The sequence below is a fragment of the Rhinatrema bivittatum genome, chromosome 11 (genome assembly GCF_901001135.1).
Source record: "Rhinatrema bivittatum chromosome 11, aRhiBiv1.1, whole genome shotgun sequence".
Classification (NCBI taxonomy): domain Eukaryota; kingdom Metazoa; phylum Chordata; class Amphibia; order Gymnophiona; family Rhinatrematidae; genus Rhinatrema; species Rhinatrema bivittatum.
The window spans coordinates 72,031,337-72,049,776 of record NC_042625.1 but is presented as its reverse complement, the minus strand read 5'-3'; the positions used below and the strand labels follow the sequence as shown (position 1 = coordinate 72,049,776).

The 18,440-nt window shown below is 42.0% G+C and overlaps 1 protein-coding gene and 1 pseudogene across 2 annotated transcripts in view; one reads left to right on the top strand and one right to left on the bottom strand.

The window, feature by feature from the left end:
* The first annotated feature begins 4,309 nt into the window (after positions 1-4,309).
* PPP1R14A (protein phosphatase 1 regulatory inhibitor subunit 14A) overlaps positions 4,310-18,440 on the top strand; it is a 62,210-nt gene continuing 48,079 nt past the window's right edge. The window contains exon 1 of one of the 2 annotated variants that reach the window (XM_029571378.1): positions 4,310-4,762. In XM_029571378.1, the coding sequence (XP_029427238.1) occupies positions 4,568-4,762 (195 nt within the window). In that variant the 5' untranslated portion in view covers positions 4,310-4,567. The remainder of the gene's footprint in view (positions 4,763-18,440) is intronic. The other variant, XM_029571377.1, reaches the window with a different exon arrangement.
* LOC115073063 lies at positions 9,460-17,452 on the bottom strand (annotated as a pseudogene).

Genomic DNA, 18,440 nt, shown 5'->3' with positions numbered 1-18,440 from the left:
ATGTTCTATTGTGGTCTGAGAACTGGTTAAACAGAGACAAAATAAAGTAGGGCTAAATAGTTAATTTTCTCATTGGAGAAAGGTGACTAGTGGAGTGCCCCTTGGATTTGTACTGGAACCGCTGCTGTTTGACATATTTATAAATGAGATGGGAATAATGAGTGAGATGGTCAAATTTACTGAATATACAAAATTATTCAAAGTTGTTAAATCACAAGAGGACTGTGAGAAATTACAAGAGGACCTTGCAAGACTTGTCCACATTAAATGCAGATGGCATTTAATGTGGACAAGTGCAAAGTGATGCACATAGGGAAGAGGAACCCAAATTATAGCTACACGATGCAAGGTTCCATATTGGCAGTCGCCACCCAGGAAAAGATGTAGGTGTTATCGTGGATATGTTGAAATCCTCTGCCCAGTGTGCAGCAGCAGCCAAGAAAGCAAATAGAATGAAAGGAATTATTAAGAAAGGAAAGAAGAATAAAACAGAGAATATCATAATGCCTGTATGTCACTCCATGGTGCATCTGCACCTTGAATACTGTGTGCAGTTCTGGTCACTGCATCTCAAAAAAGATATAGCGGAATTAGAAAAGGTACAGAGAAGGGCAACCAAAATGATAAAGGGGATGGAACAATACTCCTATGAGGAAAGATGAAAGAGGTTAGGGCTCTTCAGCTTGTAGAAGAGACAACTGAGAGGAGAATAATATAATAGCATATAAGCAACTGTATAGAGATAAGGCATCCAAGTGGAAAAAGCATCTGCGCCAGAAGGAAGAGCAGGAGCAGAATATCATTTCTTCAATCAGCAGTGATGAGTGCCGATGATGCACCCATTAGCAAAAAAAAAAAAAAAAAAATCAAAAGAAAGTAAAGAAAAGCAAAAAGTGAAAAATGCAAGTCTGAAGCCCACAGAATGACCATCCAGCACCCACTGGGGCAAATACTCACAGGAAGAGAGAATATTAGCACTGGTGATGCAGCCACCAATGGCTCAAACGAGGCATCCGAGTGGGGTTTCCTGGAATCACAGTATTGCAGAATAGAGTCTCTTCCACCATGCAGCCCTAAGAAAACAGTGCAGTGGGGAAACCCTTCCTGGCAATTGTGCAGACCACAGCATGAATAACATCTAATTGTAACAAGACACCTGGACACCAGTTTCCGTGACATCAGTGCCACTACTCCAGTCTACCATTGGCAGTTGACAGTTAAGATCCGCAAGTTGGATTGTTTTGCTGTTTCCATGGGAGGTGGTCAGGCGTGGGCTGGGTGGAGTTCAGAGACTGTCAGTGTGGCACATGATTGCAGATATTTTGCTGCTCTCCATGGGAGGTGGTTCCTGAGGAAGTGCCCCCTGTTAGTCCGGCATAGTCATTGGTGGGCCAACTTGGGCCAGGAGCAGTCCATTAATGGCTATTAATCAAGTTTACTTAGGGAATAGCCACTGCTATTAATTGCATCAGTAGCATGGGATCTTCTTAGTGTTTGGGTACTTGCCAGGTTCTTGTGGCCTGGTTTTGGCCTCTGTTGGAAACAGGATGCTGGGCTTGATGGACCCTTGGTCTGACCCAGCAGGGCAATTTCTTATGTTCTTATGGGGTTCAGACTTTCGTTGATGGTTCAGCAAGGCAGTTGACAGTGGTTGTGTTGCTGTTCCCATGAGAAGTTTCTGAGGCTGTCATTGGTGGTTCAACATGGGCAGGGAAAGATTCAGAGACTGTTACTAGTGTGGTCTGGCATGGCAGTTGACTGCTAGATAGTCAGTGGTGGTCCAGCATGGGCCTAAAAACAAAAGTGGCCATACCAAAGGGCTCAGCTCTGAAACTGGCATCAGATGCACATTACAAGGGGGAGGGGGGCTGCTGCCTTCTGCGGTTTCAGAGTTGGATGATGAGTTTGCCTCCTGGGGGGACCATGAGCCCAATCACACAGGTAAGGGTCCTGTTTATTTCCCGTGTAGACAAGTCAAGTTCTCATAGGACACGGCCATTGTAATTGGACAAAGCTCTAACTGCAGCTGTGCTCTCCCTCTCAGACAGTTTGGACTTTCTCTGCAGCCAACACATTTCCTTCCTCATGCATTCACCACTTGCCCACCTATCACGCTTATTCTCTCCCCCACTTGCACCCCCTCTGTCTCACTCTATTCTCTCCATAGCCATGAACACCCATTCCACTCTTTCAGGGGCCGTGCGTTTTTAATGCATGCAATATGAAAAATTGGTGCTAAAATGTTGCTCCAGTCTTGATGTGGGTTTTATTACATCAGCCTCAAATGAAGTCTCACCAAAGACAAATAGAGTTAATATTACTTTCTTTTTCCTGCTGGCTATTCCTCTTCCTATTTTATGTTTTTATTTTTTTATTTAGATTTTATATTTCGCGTTTCACACTTTTTTCAGCACTTCAAAGCGGATTACATTCAAGTACTGTAAGTATGCACCCAAGCATCATTCTGGCTTTTTGCAATCACCTTATTTATCTGTTTGGCCTCCTTAAGATCATCAGATATGATCACCCTCAGATCCACTCCTGTTTTATGCACCCAATTCTGTTTTCACTTGTTAAATATCCATTCAGAAGTTTCTTATGTTGTTTCCTTCAGTCTCCATAGGCAGTAGTGACATATGGGGGTTGTTTTAGACTACACTCATTGGATGTAGATGCCTCCTGTTTTGCAAAGTGATTTTATATGTTACATGTCCTTGGCTTCCTGCCAGGTCCTGTTTTCTAATCATGTTTTGTATACTTCTCAAGTGTCCTTGAATTTTTCTCCAGCAAGTTTAATCATCAAGTGTCTGACATTGTTGTGAGGCTGATTCTGGTAGATCTTGGTATAATCGCGTGATGAGCTTTGAGCATGCTTGTTCCTATTATCTGCCCATTAGCTTATATGCCAACATTTGAAAGCAATGAGGACAGGAGTGAGCAGTTTCTTTGTTGTCTGTTGAAATGCAGTGGATTCAGCTAATCTTTGGAAAGGAGACAAAAAATACAGAATAGAATATTTAGCTTTGAAAAGAATACCAACTGACATTTCTTCTGAAGGTAACAATGCTAAGAAAACTGATCCAAGATCTGACATTCTAGCGTAAACACAAACAGGACGTTTTTATTGTTGTGGTTGAAACTTCATGGAAATTACCTTTCTCTTCATTTTGTGCTGGATCTTTTTCCATTGGAATTTTTCTATATCTCCAGGTGTTTATGTCCCAGTTTTCCCATTCTTTCTCAACAAGCTTAGCTCCCTCCAACTTTGTATTCCTAGTTTAATTCTGCCCCAGCCCTTCCTTCCTTCCTTTAATCCAGCCCAAACCTTAGCCTCCTTCACATGTTTCAGACTTGGCACCAAGGCATACTATATGGCACATAACTAAGGTGGAACGAGAGAGGGGGCAGCTACTCAGGACGCAAAGCCTTAAGAGGCGGTGCAGATAAAAGAATGGTGTGACATAGCTGGCGCGTTAAAGAAGGAGCCTAGAAGGCAGGGCTTCTCTCCCTCATTGACCTCCAATCCCAGCCACCACAATGGGATCCCTTTTCCCCCTCTTCTCACCCCAGTGCTTGCAACCATAAGAAAGAGGTGTCAATGGGCAGCAGGGCTTTCTACCTGTCCCCACGCCGATGGACCTGAACTCTTCAAGCCAGCCTCCCCATTCATCTCTAGTGAAGCTCAGAGGAAACTGCAGGGGCTGAAGGCTCTGGAATGAGCACAGCAGCGTCTGAGCTGGCCTCTCCTCACAGGCCCTGTTTTCTGTACAGAAGCCAGGAAGGGTTGGGGGTCACTAAGGGACTTGTGAATATAAGCCAGCTCAATCACTGCCTTCATGCCAAAGGAGGCTTATGGCTGGCCCCTACAGCTTCCCTGAGGTTGCTTATTTCAATTTGCTATATAATTTTTAAATTACTGCTACATAAAACTTGTTGAGCTATTTAGGGAAAAAAAAACTTGTTGAGCTATTTAGGAAAAAAACTAGAAAGTTGTTCATCTTAAAAAAAAAAAAAAAAAAAAAAGGGATGTGGTATTTTTCAAGTCCTTGCCCCAATTAGGATTGCAGTTGAACATGCTAATCCAAACTGTTTTTGCTCCCTCGCATGAATGAATTTATAGTTCACATTTTGCCACTGACGTTCCTAAGAAAATCAGAAGCACAAATTCGTGCGTGCAATAGCAAAACCGCAGGACCGGATCAGCTGGCAGGATTTTGATTAGCTCCACGATTGCTGTTCGTGCAAGGCTAGGTGCCGCCGCCCTTATTCCCTCTTTGACAACCGCTCGTCTGTCCTTTCACTTTTCAGTCCCTAATGCACTACGTACCATATATTCTTCAGCTATTTGTCGGCCTGCCAGAAGTTTAAGGTCGTGTCTCAAGCAAAGTCTAAAGCTGGGCAAGCTCAACCAGAAAGCGAGTTCTAGCGGTTGCTTCCCTCCTGGGAATGGAGCGGGCTGGGGCTTTCTGTGGCAGCCGGCGCTAGGACCCTTCGAGCGCCGGCTGCCTCCAGCCTGATATAAAAGAATTGCCATGCGGCTCTTTCTGCTTCGTGTCATTGTGGGGAGATGGCTGCAAACAAGCTCGGCAGGAAGGTGCTAAACAAATTCCATTCCCCTTCTAGAGGCAACGATTCCTCTAACCAGGGCATTCAGAAGAGGCAGGCCCGGGTGACAGTCAAGTATGACCGCAAGGAGCTCCAGAAGAGGCTGGACGTGGAGAAGTGGATAGATGAGAGGCTGGAGGAGCTGTACAAAGGCAAGGTGAGTGTGAACTTGGAAGGGGGATGTAGCTACCCTGCTATTGCTCTTTTATGGGATCAGGTAGCTTCTGCCTCTACTTTCCAACACCGCATTTTCTAACGCGCACATGTTTTTAGTCTCCACACTTTTTCAGGGTGCATTTGTAGCTGCCCCAGGCTTGTTGGATTCTCTGTATATGTACTGTTTGCGATCCCATTCTGATTATCCAAATTGCCTCTATGCAGTACTGAGAAGCCTTAGAAATTACAGCGATGAACTAGCTCTTTCCTTTCTTCCAGTCTTTTGAGACCAGTTTGCACAAAGTTTTGTATGTTTAAAACCAATGATGATAAATGTGTATCTTAGACTGCTCCAGGCATTCTGCCTGCGATTTTCACATATAACAGCCCAACAAAAGGCAATGTGCCCAAATTCTGGGGCATTTCATCACAGACTTTTTTTTTTTTAATTTCAATTTACATGGCTTGAGGTCTCAAGAGTATCTGCTTTTCTGATTAAAGTCAATATATAAACTGTGTAAGAAGCTCTTTGGTTTGCCTGCATGGGGCTTCGGTGTTCAGTTTATTGGGTTGTTCACTACTTTGCACAGCAGTTTCTACACAGAAAAAATGAAATAGGAAATCCAGGATGTGTTTTCCCCCCACTTCCCCATAGTTAACACTGTAGCCTATAACGCGGCTATTGTCTAATGTCAGCTAATCACATCGGGTATAGAAAGAGTGCATCCTGAGTTTTGGATTGTGTGTACACCATGCAGCAATTGAGGGTGTAAAGAAAGGGACCTTAATAGCCAACTAAACTGAGCTGACCTGTTAAGCGATTTGGGTGACGTCTAAAATTCTTGTCTATATGCTGTGACTTTGTTACATGCATTGTCAAATCCTTAAAAAAAAAAAAATCTAAAGAGAAAAATTCATGCTAATATACTTTTTTTTTTTTTTTTTAAATGTTAGCTTAAAGTTTTTAAATTATAACGCTGGTTTATGTTCAGTTCTTTCTATTGGAGTGAGCTGTCTTTAGGAGTGAAACTGAAATAAAATGACTGAACCCTGACTTTTCCTTGAGGAAGGAGTGCTCTCCATTTTTTTTTTTTTGGACCCACTAGTTTCCCTTCTATTCTTTTGGATTCCAGCTTAGTTAGAAACAACTTCTTTAATGCCATGAGCTGAATTTTTCGCTCTGTTCTATATCCCCTCCCAACTTTTCATCCAGTCATTGAAGCAATGAGCCTGTACTTTGATGTTTAACTCAAGATCCCTCTGCCTGGCAGTACATTGAGCCACTGTGCTGGCCCAGCCAGGTTCTTACGGCTACTGGGTAATGAGTGCACCTAGAGTTAGGAAAGTGGCATGCAGATGTGCACATAAAAAAAAAAAAAGCCATACCTTTGTGCAAAGGTACTAGGCTGTACCAGATGTAGTCATATGTGCCTTTTATCAGTTAAATCACTATCAAGAGTTCTCCTTTTTTTTTAACTTTTGTTGTTAAAATGCTTCTTATATCCAGACAAACTGCCATGTGCACAACAGTGTTGCAGACTGCAACAAAAACCAAATATTTTATAGGATGTCACTTATGCCAGTGGGTGGTAATCATGTCTGCCTGTTCCAAAAATCAGAAGTGTGCAATGTAAACACCGGACAGAGGGAAATATCCCGCAAACGGCCTAACTAAAGGGGGGGGGGGAGAACCCTTTTGTTAGACAGTTGCTTGGGGTAGTAATTTTCTGACAACTTCTAAAGTACAAGAGCTTGATATGCTCATTGTAGCATCCTATGTAGATGAGGGTGGGGGGCTAGGTTACAGCAGACGTTTCACAGTGTAAAATGCAGAAGTGTAAAAAGTCATATGGCAGACAGTCATACAAATGAGAGGTCCCACACTTCTGGCAGGGGTGTTTAAAATTAAACTGCTCCCTTGTAGGCCCTATCGTCATAAGTGCTTGCAGAATTTTTTTTTGTTCAAGGGGAGCCATAACCAAAATTATAATGTGTAAAAAAAAAAAAAAAAAATTAAGCATTCAATTGCTCCTGAGAGCAGCCATCTATAATAGGGGTCATAAAGTACCTTTCCCACACATGTGCTGCATGGTGAGCAAGCTTAGGAATTTCTTGGTGACATGATGATTCTTACACTCATTAGGCGCATCTTCTGGAGCCTAAACCTAAGTGTCCTCAAGGATTACTTCAGTGGCAGCTGTGTGCAAGGTCTGAAAAGAGTGGAAGCAGAATGTTCCCACAGATCTGCCTTGGAGGATAGTGTTAATGCTCTTTAATAAATTGTTCCTATTCTTAAGCATGATATCTCTCCAATTGGAGGGCCTCTTATTCTCAGATACTGAGCCCCTCTTGTGTATCCTGAACCACTTTCTCTCTCACACCAGCATCGAGCTGTGAATTGTCCACTTTTCAAAAGGATTGGTGCTTAAGGACCTTCTTATTTTTCCTGATACTTTATTTGTTTTTGTTGAAACAGTGATAAAATTAATGGGGGGGGAAATGACTTTCTGGGTAAATATAACTTTTGCTCTTGTAATAAACCTTGATAAATTTTCCAGTAAAAAATAAAAACTGAAAACAGTGATCCCTAGTGGTGGTACACTCAACACAAATTACTCCTCTCTGGATATAGTGAAGTAGTTTGCTCAATGTTGGGAGTACTCGAGCACCCTACGGAGTTGGCACCTATGACTCGGAGGCTGCCTCTGACTCATCTCCTTACTTCTATGGCCCAGCAGCATAACACTGTGGATCTATAGGGAGCACCACAATGTTGTAGCTTGAACCATGCCGGGTAGAGAGGTGCTGGCCTCAGCATCAGGCTGCTTTTGTTAGTGGGTAAGCAGGGCAATTGCCAAGGGCCCCCCCTTAGTGAAGCTGAATGATGCTATTGAAGCAGAACTTCAGGTTGCCTGGCACTAGCTGGGTCCCCCTCCTTAGTTTCTGCCTTCATCCAGATGTGTATAACTCCTCTGGCTCTGAGCAAGAAGAGCATATTAAAAGCACCTGGCACCGTTGCTGGGCCATGGAAGTAGGGAGGTGAGGTAGAGTCTCTGGCAGGCAGGAAGAACTGGTTTGAAGCTTTGAAGTAGAAAATAGAAGAGCAGGAATAGAGGAAGAGTGGACATTTGGGGACTTGGCTATCTGGGAGGGAGTATGGGGGTAGGGATGGGAGATGTTAGATGGCTGGAGATGAAAACTTGACAGGTGGTGTGAAGCATCTGGAACAGTGGTTCTCAACCTCTTTTTTTTTTTTTTTTTTTTTTTTTTTTTGGCTGGGACACCTGACAGATGGTTCTCACATGCATGACAAGTTTTAATATGTGACAGTCACGGAGCTAAACGTAAACATACATTCTGCATCCACAGGAACTGTCTCGACCTCCAACAGTGGGTGCACACAACTCACCATACAAAAATGATAGTCTGGTGACATCTCAGTAAAAGCAAAACAAACTCCCTCTACTACCAGGTGCAATATCCCTTCTTATGAAAAAACAATTTAACACTAATGCATGTCCTATTGAGAAAACACAACAAATAAGACTAATATAAATGCCTACATGCTAGTAAAATATCACACATGCAAAACCAAACTTCAAGTACAGAAAGACCACAAATTATAAATAAGGAGAGAGAAACCTAGAGAAATATAGCACCTAACACACTCCCAGGATTTGCAATAATGCACATAAACTAATCCACACAAAGTTTCACCTGCATTATGGAACACACTTAACAGTGGCAACACTACAAATATTAAACCAGGCTCTAAATATTAATACACCTCCTATTAGGAAAACAGAATAAGTCAAGCTGCTATAGATCCCCCACACAGAAATAATTGTAAAGCTATACTAACAAACTTTACAAAATAACATCCAACAATTAAACTCATTAATAAAAATTGTCCAAATAACATATTTCAAAACAGCAGACATCACATAAAACAAATTATTTTTCTTTATTGACTGCAATTTTAATTAACTTAAAAAGCCACCTTTTACTTATCCTCTCCAGCTGCTCCTTTCCCTTGCAGACCAAAAGTAAGCAGCAGAGGCTTCTTGAGCTCTGTCCTCACGGTCCTCTTCCTTAGACCCCACAACCAGTCTCTCATACACTCCAGTCCTCTCTCTAACAGAGAAACATCACCTCCCTAACCAGTCTCTCGCTCTCACTCACGACCCCCTTCTCCTTCCCAGCATAAAAGGCAGCTGCAGTAGCCTCCTCCATCCCCTGCAGCCCAAGAACAAAGAATCCAATCAGCTCTGGGGGCTAACTCTGGCTTTTTCCATCCTGATCGCCGGATGCGCTTCATTTTGGTCTGGGCCCGCACTGCTGCCAGTACTTTATGCACATACTTGGGAACTTTTGATTTACAGACATCCTGAGATTTCGACAATTAGTTGGGGTGGGGACAGGCTGCGAGGTATGTGCACACGCTTTTTCCTCTCATGCGTTCACTTTTGTGCTCATTTTCAGCCCTGCTTGCTCACATTCCTCACATTCTCTCACACACAGACTCCTTTCCCTACTAGTGGCAACAATCTCCTCCTTTGGGCACCCCGGCAGCCATGAAATTCCTCCTCCATCTTCTTCAGGCCATGCCCTCTTAGTCTTTTTACTTCTGCTGTGGGCTATGAGAACTTTTTTTTTTAATCACAAAAATTTCATTTAATCGTGCTATACCATAAGATTTTATTTCTGGCTGGACTCCGATTTGGAAGTAGAGGCTCTGAATGTGGATAATCTGTTTCTTTTCACAATATGCTCCTGGCATTTCTCTTTGGCTTCCTTCATTGACTTGGCCAAAAGTTTTGCATACTCTGTTGCCTCCTTGTTCTTCTGTGTGTGCTGCTTCTTCAGAGCGATGCACCTACACTTGTGCTGCGGGACACGTGGAGTCACCAGGTGCTAGATCTTAGAGCCTTGGATCTGGGTTTCTTGCCTTCTTTGTTCAGGGGCTTCCTCCCGACAGACTGCCGGACATTGTCCTCTTTGGACAGGTTGAACAGCTTGTGGATTCTGCTGGCCCTCTTGGGACCGAGATGATGAGGGACAATGCTGTCAGTCAGCCCAGGAATATCCTTACCATGTTTCCTGATAACCAAGTTGAGAACCCTTAGGTTGGTATCAACAATGCAGCTATGAACAGACTTGCGCTTGTGTTCTCCTGGGATAGTAATGGGAATGACCTTGCTGAGGAGCAGCCGGCCTCCCCCGGGGATCAGCACGCCCTGCTTGTCACTTCCACCACTGATCCACACAACATATCCTTTCCATTCTTCCCCCAAGAGATCAACAAGGACCTCAATGGCCATGTGCTTTTCATAAAAAGTTTGTGGTTTCCACTCGATCAACCTCAATAAGCTTCTGGCAACCCTGTGACTAGGAAAGATAGTTAGCTTCATTCTCACTGAGCAGTTTGCCTGGATCTGCCTCCATCCCCTGCTTCCTCCCTTCTTCCTACTCCCACTGGCAGGAAAAAGGGAGGAAGGAAGCATAACTGGGGCAGTGAGACGCCAGGAGTCGCGACACGCTGGTATGTTGCCACACAGCGGTTGAGAATTGCTGATCTGGAGGGCTGTCAGGAGAGAGGAAGGGGGTAGAAATGAGATGGAATGGAAGACTGGGGGCTGGGATGTAAGCTCAGGGCTGGGGAAAGTGAGACTAGGGTGGTGGGGAAGTAAAAAGATGATAGATAACATGTGAGGTGAAAGGAGGAATGTTGATAGGGGGATAAAGATGGGTGAACTCTAGCTTATAAGTGTCTAGAGGCAGAGAAGATAAATGAAAGGTAAAGAGAGATCAATGTCTGAGGAAGATATAGGGGAGGAAGTGAAGACAGCAAGAAAGAATAAACTAAATAGGAATTAATTTTCTAACCAGAAAAAAAGTGGGGAAAAAAAGGCTGGCACCCACATGAGAGAAATAAAGTGCTTTTATCTGGAAATTTTATTTTCAGCTTAATGACTGGAATATGTCTGCTTTAGGAAAAGTGCCTTTCTATGTCTGTCGTTTTTTTTTGTTTTTTCTTTTTACAGTACCAGTGGACATGCATTACAAGTTTTTCACCATTGCACTACATGTAGTCTGGCTTCTTGGGATTTCTATTTTGTCTGCATGTTTAATTTCAATGTTATGGTTGCTTAGGACCTTAGTAAATCATAAGGACATAAGAAATTTCCATACTGGGTCAGACCAAGGGTCCATCAAGCCCAGCATCCTATCTCCAACAGTGGCCAATCCAGGCAACAAGTACCCAAACCCTAAGTAGATTCCATGCTACTGATTCCAGTAATAGTGGCTATTCTCTAAGTCAACTTTGATTTAATAGCAGTTAATGGACTTCTCCTCCAAGAACTTATCCAAACCTATACTAACTGCACTAACCACATCCTCTGGCAACAAATTCCAGAGCTTTATTGTGCGTTGTTATTGTGTTTATTGTGTCTCAGAAATGAACCATCACTGCAAACCTTCAAAAAACACCTAAAAACATGGCTGTTTTTAAAAGCCTTCCCACCCGACCCTTAACCTGCCCGAACGCAACACACCTCATCCCATACTCAAGTCTTCTCACCCCCCTGAATCCCTCACTCCGCTACTTCCTCCCACCCCACCTTCCCCCCTCCCTTCCCTCATCCCCCCCACCTCTATTCCTAAATTACCTAACCAACAAGTCCCTAATCCTAAATTTATTTTATCAACAACACATTCATGTACATATGTTATTTTCTATAACCTTTTGTTATATCCTATAACCATTTGTTCCATGTACCACTGTTATAATATGTTATAATTTTTATTTTTTTTTTTTGGTTACCATGTTATAATGTAAAATAGGGCGGACTACGCCCTATTCTCTTGGTTATCTGGAAACCGATGTGATATCTCGATTGAATGTCGGTATATAAAAGAAATAAATAATAATAATAATAATAAATGTGCTACTTGCTAACTTCATGGAATGCCCCCTAGACCTTCTATTATTCAAAAGTGTAAATAAGTCACATCTACTCGTTAAAGACCTCTATCATATCCCCCCCCCTCAGCCGTCTCGTCTCCAAGCTGAACAGCCCTAACCTCTTCAGCCTTTCCTCATAGGGGAGCTGTTCCATCCCCTTTTTTATCATTTTGGTTGCCCTTCTCTGTACCTTCTCCATTGCAACTATTTTTTTTGAGTTGTGGCAACCAGAATTGTACACAGTATTCCAGGTGCGGTCTCACCATGGAGCGATATAGAAGCATTATGACATTTTCCATTTTATTAACTATTCCCTTCCTAATAATTCCTAACATTCTGTTTGCTTTTTTTGACTGCTGCAGCACACTGAGCCGACTATTTTAAAGTATTATCCACTATGATGCCTAGATCTTTTTCCTGGGTGGTAGTTCCTAATATGGAACCTAACATCGTGTAACTACAGCAAGGGTTATTTTTCCCTATATGCAACACCCTGCACTTGTCAACATTAAATTTCATCTGCCATTTGGATGCCCAATCTTCCAGTCTCACAAGGTCCTACTGTAATGTATCACAATCCACTTGTGATTTAACTACTCTGAATAATGTTGTATCATCCGCAAATTTGATAACCTCACTCTTTGTATTCCTTTCCAGATTATTTATATTGAAAAGCACTGGTCCAAGTACAGATCCCTGAGGCACTCTACTGTTTACCCTTTTCCACTGAGAAAATTGACCATTTAATCCTACTCTGTTTCCTGTCTTTTAACCAGTTTGTTATCCACAAAAGGTCATCGCCTCCTATCCCATTACTTTTTAGTTTTCTTAGAAGCCTCTCATGAGGGACTTTGTCAAACGCCTTCTGAAAATCCAAATACACTACATCTACTGGTTCACCTTTATCCATATGTTTATTAACCCCTTCAAAAAAATGAAGCAGATTTGTTAGGCAAGACTTCCCTTGGGTAAATCCATGTCTTTCTATATGCTCTAAGATTTTGATCTTGAGAATAGTTTCCACTATTTTTCCCGGCACTGAAGTCAGGCTCACTGGTCTATAATTACCCGAATCGCCCTGGAGCCTTTTTTTAAATATTGGGGTTACATTGGCCACCCTCCAGTCTTCAGGTACGATGGATGATTTTAATGATAGGTTACAAATTTGAACTAATAGATCAGAAATTTCATTTTTGAGCTCTTTCAGTACCCTAGGATGCATACCATCCTGTCCAGGTGATTTGCTACTCTTTAGTTTGTCAATCTGGCCTACTACGTCTTCCAGGTTCACAGTGATTTGGTTCAGTTCATCTGACTCCTCACCCTTGAAAATCATCTCTGAAACAGGTATCTCCCCAACATCCTCTTTAGTAAACACAGAAGCAAAGAATTCATTTTAGTCTTTCTGCAATGGCCTTATCTTCCTAAGAGCCCCTTTAACCCCTCAGTCATCTAATGGTCCAACAGACTCCTTAGCATATGCATATTTATCTTTAAAACCCTTGTTTCTGTAAAGCCTGTTGCTGTTAAATGTTTTACTGTTTTTTAAACTGTTACATGTAAAGCCTGTTGCAAATTTATTGTTTCTCTGTAAACCGAGGTGATGTATGTCTATACGTACCGCGGTATAAAAGAATCTATAAATAAATAAATAGCAGGTTTCTTGCTTTGGATATTTTTTTTAAAGTTTTATGAGCTTTTGCATCTTCGGCCAACTTCATTTCAAATTTTCTTAGCCTGTCTTATCAAGGTTTACCTTTAACTTGACAATGCTTATGCTTTTTCCTATCTTCAGAAGAATCCTTCTTCCAACTTTTGAAGGATGTTTTTTTGGCTAAAATAGCCTCTTTCACCTCACCTTTTAATCATGCCAGTAATAGGTGGAAGGTAGGCAAAACTTTTAATGCATGGAATACATCTCGACTGCACTTCTAAGATTGTTTAAAACTAAATGTTCACACCTATTGTACACTTTTTAACCTTTGCAGCTGCATCTTTCAGTCTTTTCTAACTTATTTTCCTCATTTTATTAAAGTTTCCCTTTTGAAAATGTAGTGCTAGAGCTGTAGGTTTATATATTGTCCCCCTTCCAGTCATTAGTTCAAATTTGATCATGTTATGATCACTGTTGCCAATCATGCTCTTAGTCTGTATTTTGAGGTTCTGTGTATGATAGATGAGGTATTTTGTTAGGAGTGTATAGTAGTCTGAAAGTGTGTTAGTGCTGTAGGGCAGGCTGCAATATTTGCATTGCTGCCTTTTTTCATAAATTAGAGTTGTAACTATTTTTGAGTCTTGACTGTTAGTGTTGATATTTCTTATCAATTTTTTTTCCATATTGGATTAAAGAATTAGTTTTTGTTTTTGTTTTGGTTTTTTTTTTTTTTTTTTTTAAAGAGATTTTGTTACGCCTTTCCTTTGCAAAGCAGTCTTATACCCTGGAGAACCACCTGAAAACTCCCACTCCTTGGGATGGATCATTCTTAATCTTTTGTGGCTGACCACCCCAGTGACTCTTGCTGTAGGTGCAATACCGGAAGAGTTAACTGGATAGGCTAGTGCTTAGAGAACAGAGATGTGAGCACGTCATGGAAATAGTTTTTCCTTTTTGATTTCTTCCTCTCTCCCCCTCAACCTGCACACCTTTATCTTCTGCTGCATAGTATTGTCTATAGGTTGATAGTGTTTTATAAAATAGTAGCTCTTAACAAAAGGATGTGCTTACAGAATAAGGGTTCTTGGAATTTGAACTGCAGGAAATCAAGGAGGCTTGCAATGCCTTTCTACTGCAGAGAAATCTGCAAATGGTTTCTACACATTCCATGGTCCTTGACTTCTTTTTTTTTTTTTTTTTTTTTTTTCCCCTCCCCAGATGGTTTTGGCTGATTTATTTATAATAGTTCTTACTGGTACATATTTGGGGATTTTTTTTTTTTTTAATCTTGTGTGCAAGTTTAACATATCTGATACACTAACAAGCATAAACATTTACTTGTTTATAACTTGTATGTTTTATAATGTGTTTGGCTTTTTAATATTTAACTGTAGGATCATTTGTATTCCCATTTTGAGCAAAGAATATATATTTGCTCAAATTTGGTGTTTTTAGATACCACTTTTTTCCCCTTTTAAGCAGGATATAAAAATGCATGTGTGTTTCAGATGTAGTAATTGACCTATGCAAGTTTGACAGCTGGGGTTCCATTGTGAATGGGCTCCTGAGCTACAGAAATGGGTGACATGAATCCCTTATCTCTATGCATTTTATAAGTTGACTAGTTTAAAACCATAAAGCTCTGGGGGGGAAAAGGCCTAGTAGCATATATGTAGCACAGTGTGTGTCTGTCACCCAAAGACCTGAGCAATAGAACAGTCTCCTTTTTACAAATTACAACTGGTATAAGCAGACCTTCTAGGTATGACTGCTGTAGCCACATTTACTTATCAGGTTAAAATCTGCCTCTTCATTACCTTGAATTTCTGCACAGAGAAAATGGACTTCAAAGCTTAGGATGTGTTCTTTTAACTGGTATCCTTGGATAATTGAAATAATTTAATAAAATACACAATCTGGGTTTCCTACCTTATCTGCAAAATAGTTTTAAAGTTTTGTCATCTGAGCTGGAAGTTGTGGAAGAATTGGTCAGACTAGGCATTTTGTGTTTTATTTGGTGACATCGCTAGAGGAGATGTGAACAGATTGTAATATTGGCTAGGTCAGAATCCTGCGGTGTCTGCAGCTGGTCCTAGGTCAGGCAATCTTTCAGTTTGGTTTATAAATTCCTATCTGCATTAACAGCATTCTCCCCCTTGCTCCTTTTTCAGCTTTTCTGTGTAAGCTAGCCTCAAACAGCAAATATTTACAAACTGCATTCTTATCTTCTGGTTGGCCTTCTTTAAAGCAAATTCCATTAGGGATTTGTCGCCCCAGGTTCCTGTACACTAAAGGAACTGAAAGATGTCTCCATAAAAGGAGACATGTCCCTGATTTTAGGACTCTCCCAAATCATGCTAACTGGGCATGATCACGGCTTCCTGGCTTTGCAAAAGAAACCAACCAAATAAGGGAAGAGTCCTGTGATGGTTATCTGCACCGATCCTAATATCCACTGATCTCTTTTCATTCAGTACACTGTTAAACATTTTTATCTCATCCAGATTTTAAGTTTATTGAGGATGTTTTGTTTTGCTCCTGGTTTCTGGCATGCTCTCATACATGCTAGTAACCAGCCTTTTTTTTTTTTTTTTTTTTTTTACACACACCCTAAGTAGCTATGTGACTCCTAATTCTGCTCACTTTACTCCTATAAATTCTCCTTTTCCCACCCCCTGCTAGCCAGTGCAAAGCTGTGGGTGATCATTGGTCAGTGTTGGCTCCCTTATGTTCTGGGTTTTTTCTGTTCCCAATGATCGGCCCCAGCAGCAGTATTTCTGCATCACTGCAGTGAGGAGAATGGAATGGCTTCTTTGGCTTCATATTTATCAAAAATCCCTGAACCGAGTGTGGTTTTCTGTGCCTGTTTGAGCTCACACGGAAAGTATTACACTTGAAAAGTAATCAAAAACAGATGAAACTTGCACAATAGATGTTGGAAAATCCAAACTGTATTGCATATGTTAAATTTGTTGGAAATGGAACATTAACTTTTCAAAGAATTTGTGTGTTTTTGTTTTTTTTTTAAGTCTTAACTTGCCATATAAGTTCCAACAGCTAACCAAATCCATTTAAACTTTTCAACACTTATTCCTTGTAGCTGTCTTCTCCATTTTAAACAAACATGCCACAGTCTCTTTAAACCAAGAAATACACAGGCTTGTGCACGGAAGCCCATGACTAACCTGGGACCCCCTTCTCCCACGGCAGGCCCGAGGCTGACTAGGCTCTCTTTCACAGCCTCAGATGGTGGCATGGATCTTTAAATGCAGGGTTGGATGCACCATGCTTTCTCTCTTGCCTGCTCCTTCTCTTCCCACTCTCCTACCCTGTTCAAAAAGGATTCATGACATGTACGTTTTCTATAATATTGTGCTTTTACATTTTGCATATGGGTTTAAGTACTTGTGTTTAGCCAGTTAGTAGATGTTAAGATTCCACATCTGCTTCATCATGTACACATTCAGCTGTGCCTGACAAGCAGTATACAATGTTAGCAGATATTGTCTCAAAGACAGGTACCTGAGCTGATGGCAAGCTCCAATGAGTGGTGTAAGTGTTGCATCACAATAACAGGCCAGTTGTCAGCTGCCAAGGGAATGCCTCTATGGCAGAATTGGAGGGGGTATGGTTATACCTGGACAGGTGGCCCCCTTGCTTGATACTAAGGCAGGTGGCCGGTGTGAAGATTGCTGCCTTGGTTGGCTGTCACGGCAGGTGGTGAAGACTTGGGGGCATAGCCCCAGTGTCCATAACCACAGCTCAGGTACATGTTTGTATGTGTTTGTTTTATTGTTAAACCAATAAAGCTGCAGCCTTTACAGCCAATTCTTTGGGATTAGCATTACTGTGTTGAGAGTATCTGTCTGCTTTTGTAACATAAGAACAGCTGTAGAGATGGCATCTCCTGGCAGGAGAAGATGCTGAAGGAGTTTGCTTCCACCAGCATGGGAACGTGCTTTACCCAACACAGCCATTACCACTCCCAGTCTCAAACTGCTGCTGGCTTCTTCTCCAGATGCCTGTGTTGCAAGAAATGCAAAATAGAAAGAGCTCTGTCGCTGGCCCATTCTATTCCAAATGAATCCAGGTGTGAAGCAAATTATCTGAAATTCAGGAAAAAGATCAAGGCATCCTCTTGTCATCTCATGAGTAACTAAGTGGAGTAGAACGCTGCAGATTTTATAAGAGCCATGTGTTTGTGTAATGTGACAGTATAGATATGAATGTATGATGTGCATTTTTTTTATATAAAAACAATGGCACTGGAGATGCAAGAGGGCAAAATTCCCCAAGTCTGCATTTGAAAGGTTGTACTCGCAGTTCATGTGGGCTCATTGCAATCATCTGGAGGGAGGGGTTTCCATGTTTGTCTCTAGGGCTTCATCCCATGTGTGAGACTCACTATGGATCAATAAGAAGCATCTTATCAGGAAGTCGGTCTTACGAAGAAATGAAAAGCAAAGTGGACAGAGGGAGGGCATCCTAGCTGATGTAATTTGTAGTAGTACTTTGTCAGTTTACATTTGGTTTCTAAGAGCTTTCCAGAACTGTCTCCCTTAAGTCAGAACAGAATGAACAAAAGGTGGCATTACCAGAAAATACATGTGACTTTCCAATGAGCGTGAAGGTGGGCCTGAGGGGTTGCTAATAGGTGATCAGAAGGTGACACAGTATAAACTTAGGGGCGGATTTTAAAAGGGTTACGCATGTAATATACGCACGTAACCCTTTTAAAACCCTCCTGCGCGCGCTGAGCCTATTTTGCTTAGGCTCGGTGGCATGCGCAAGCCCCAGGACGCGCGTATGTCTCGGAGCTCAAAAATGGGTGGGGAGGGGGTGCTGGGCCCGGGGATCGCGAGCCGGCACTCGGCCGCCGCGCGCAACCTACGCCTGCCCGGAGGCAGATGTAAATAATCCAACAAAGGGGGGAGGGCGGAATGAAAGTTCCCTCAGAGGCCACTCCGATTTCGGAACGGCCTTGGAGGGAATGGGGAAAGCCATCTGGGCTCCCCTAGGGCTCAGTGCGTGCACCCTCTTGTGCGTGCAGACCCTGGA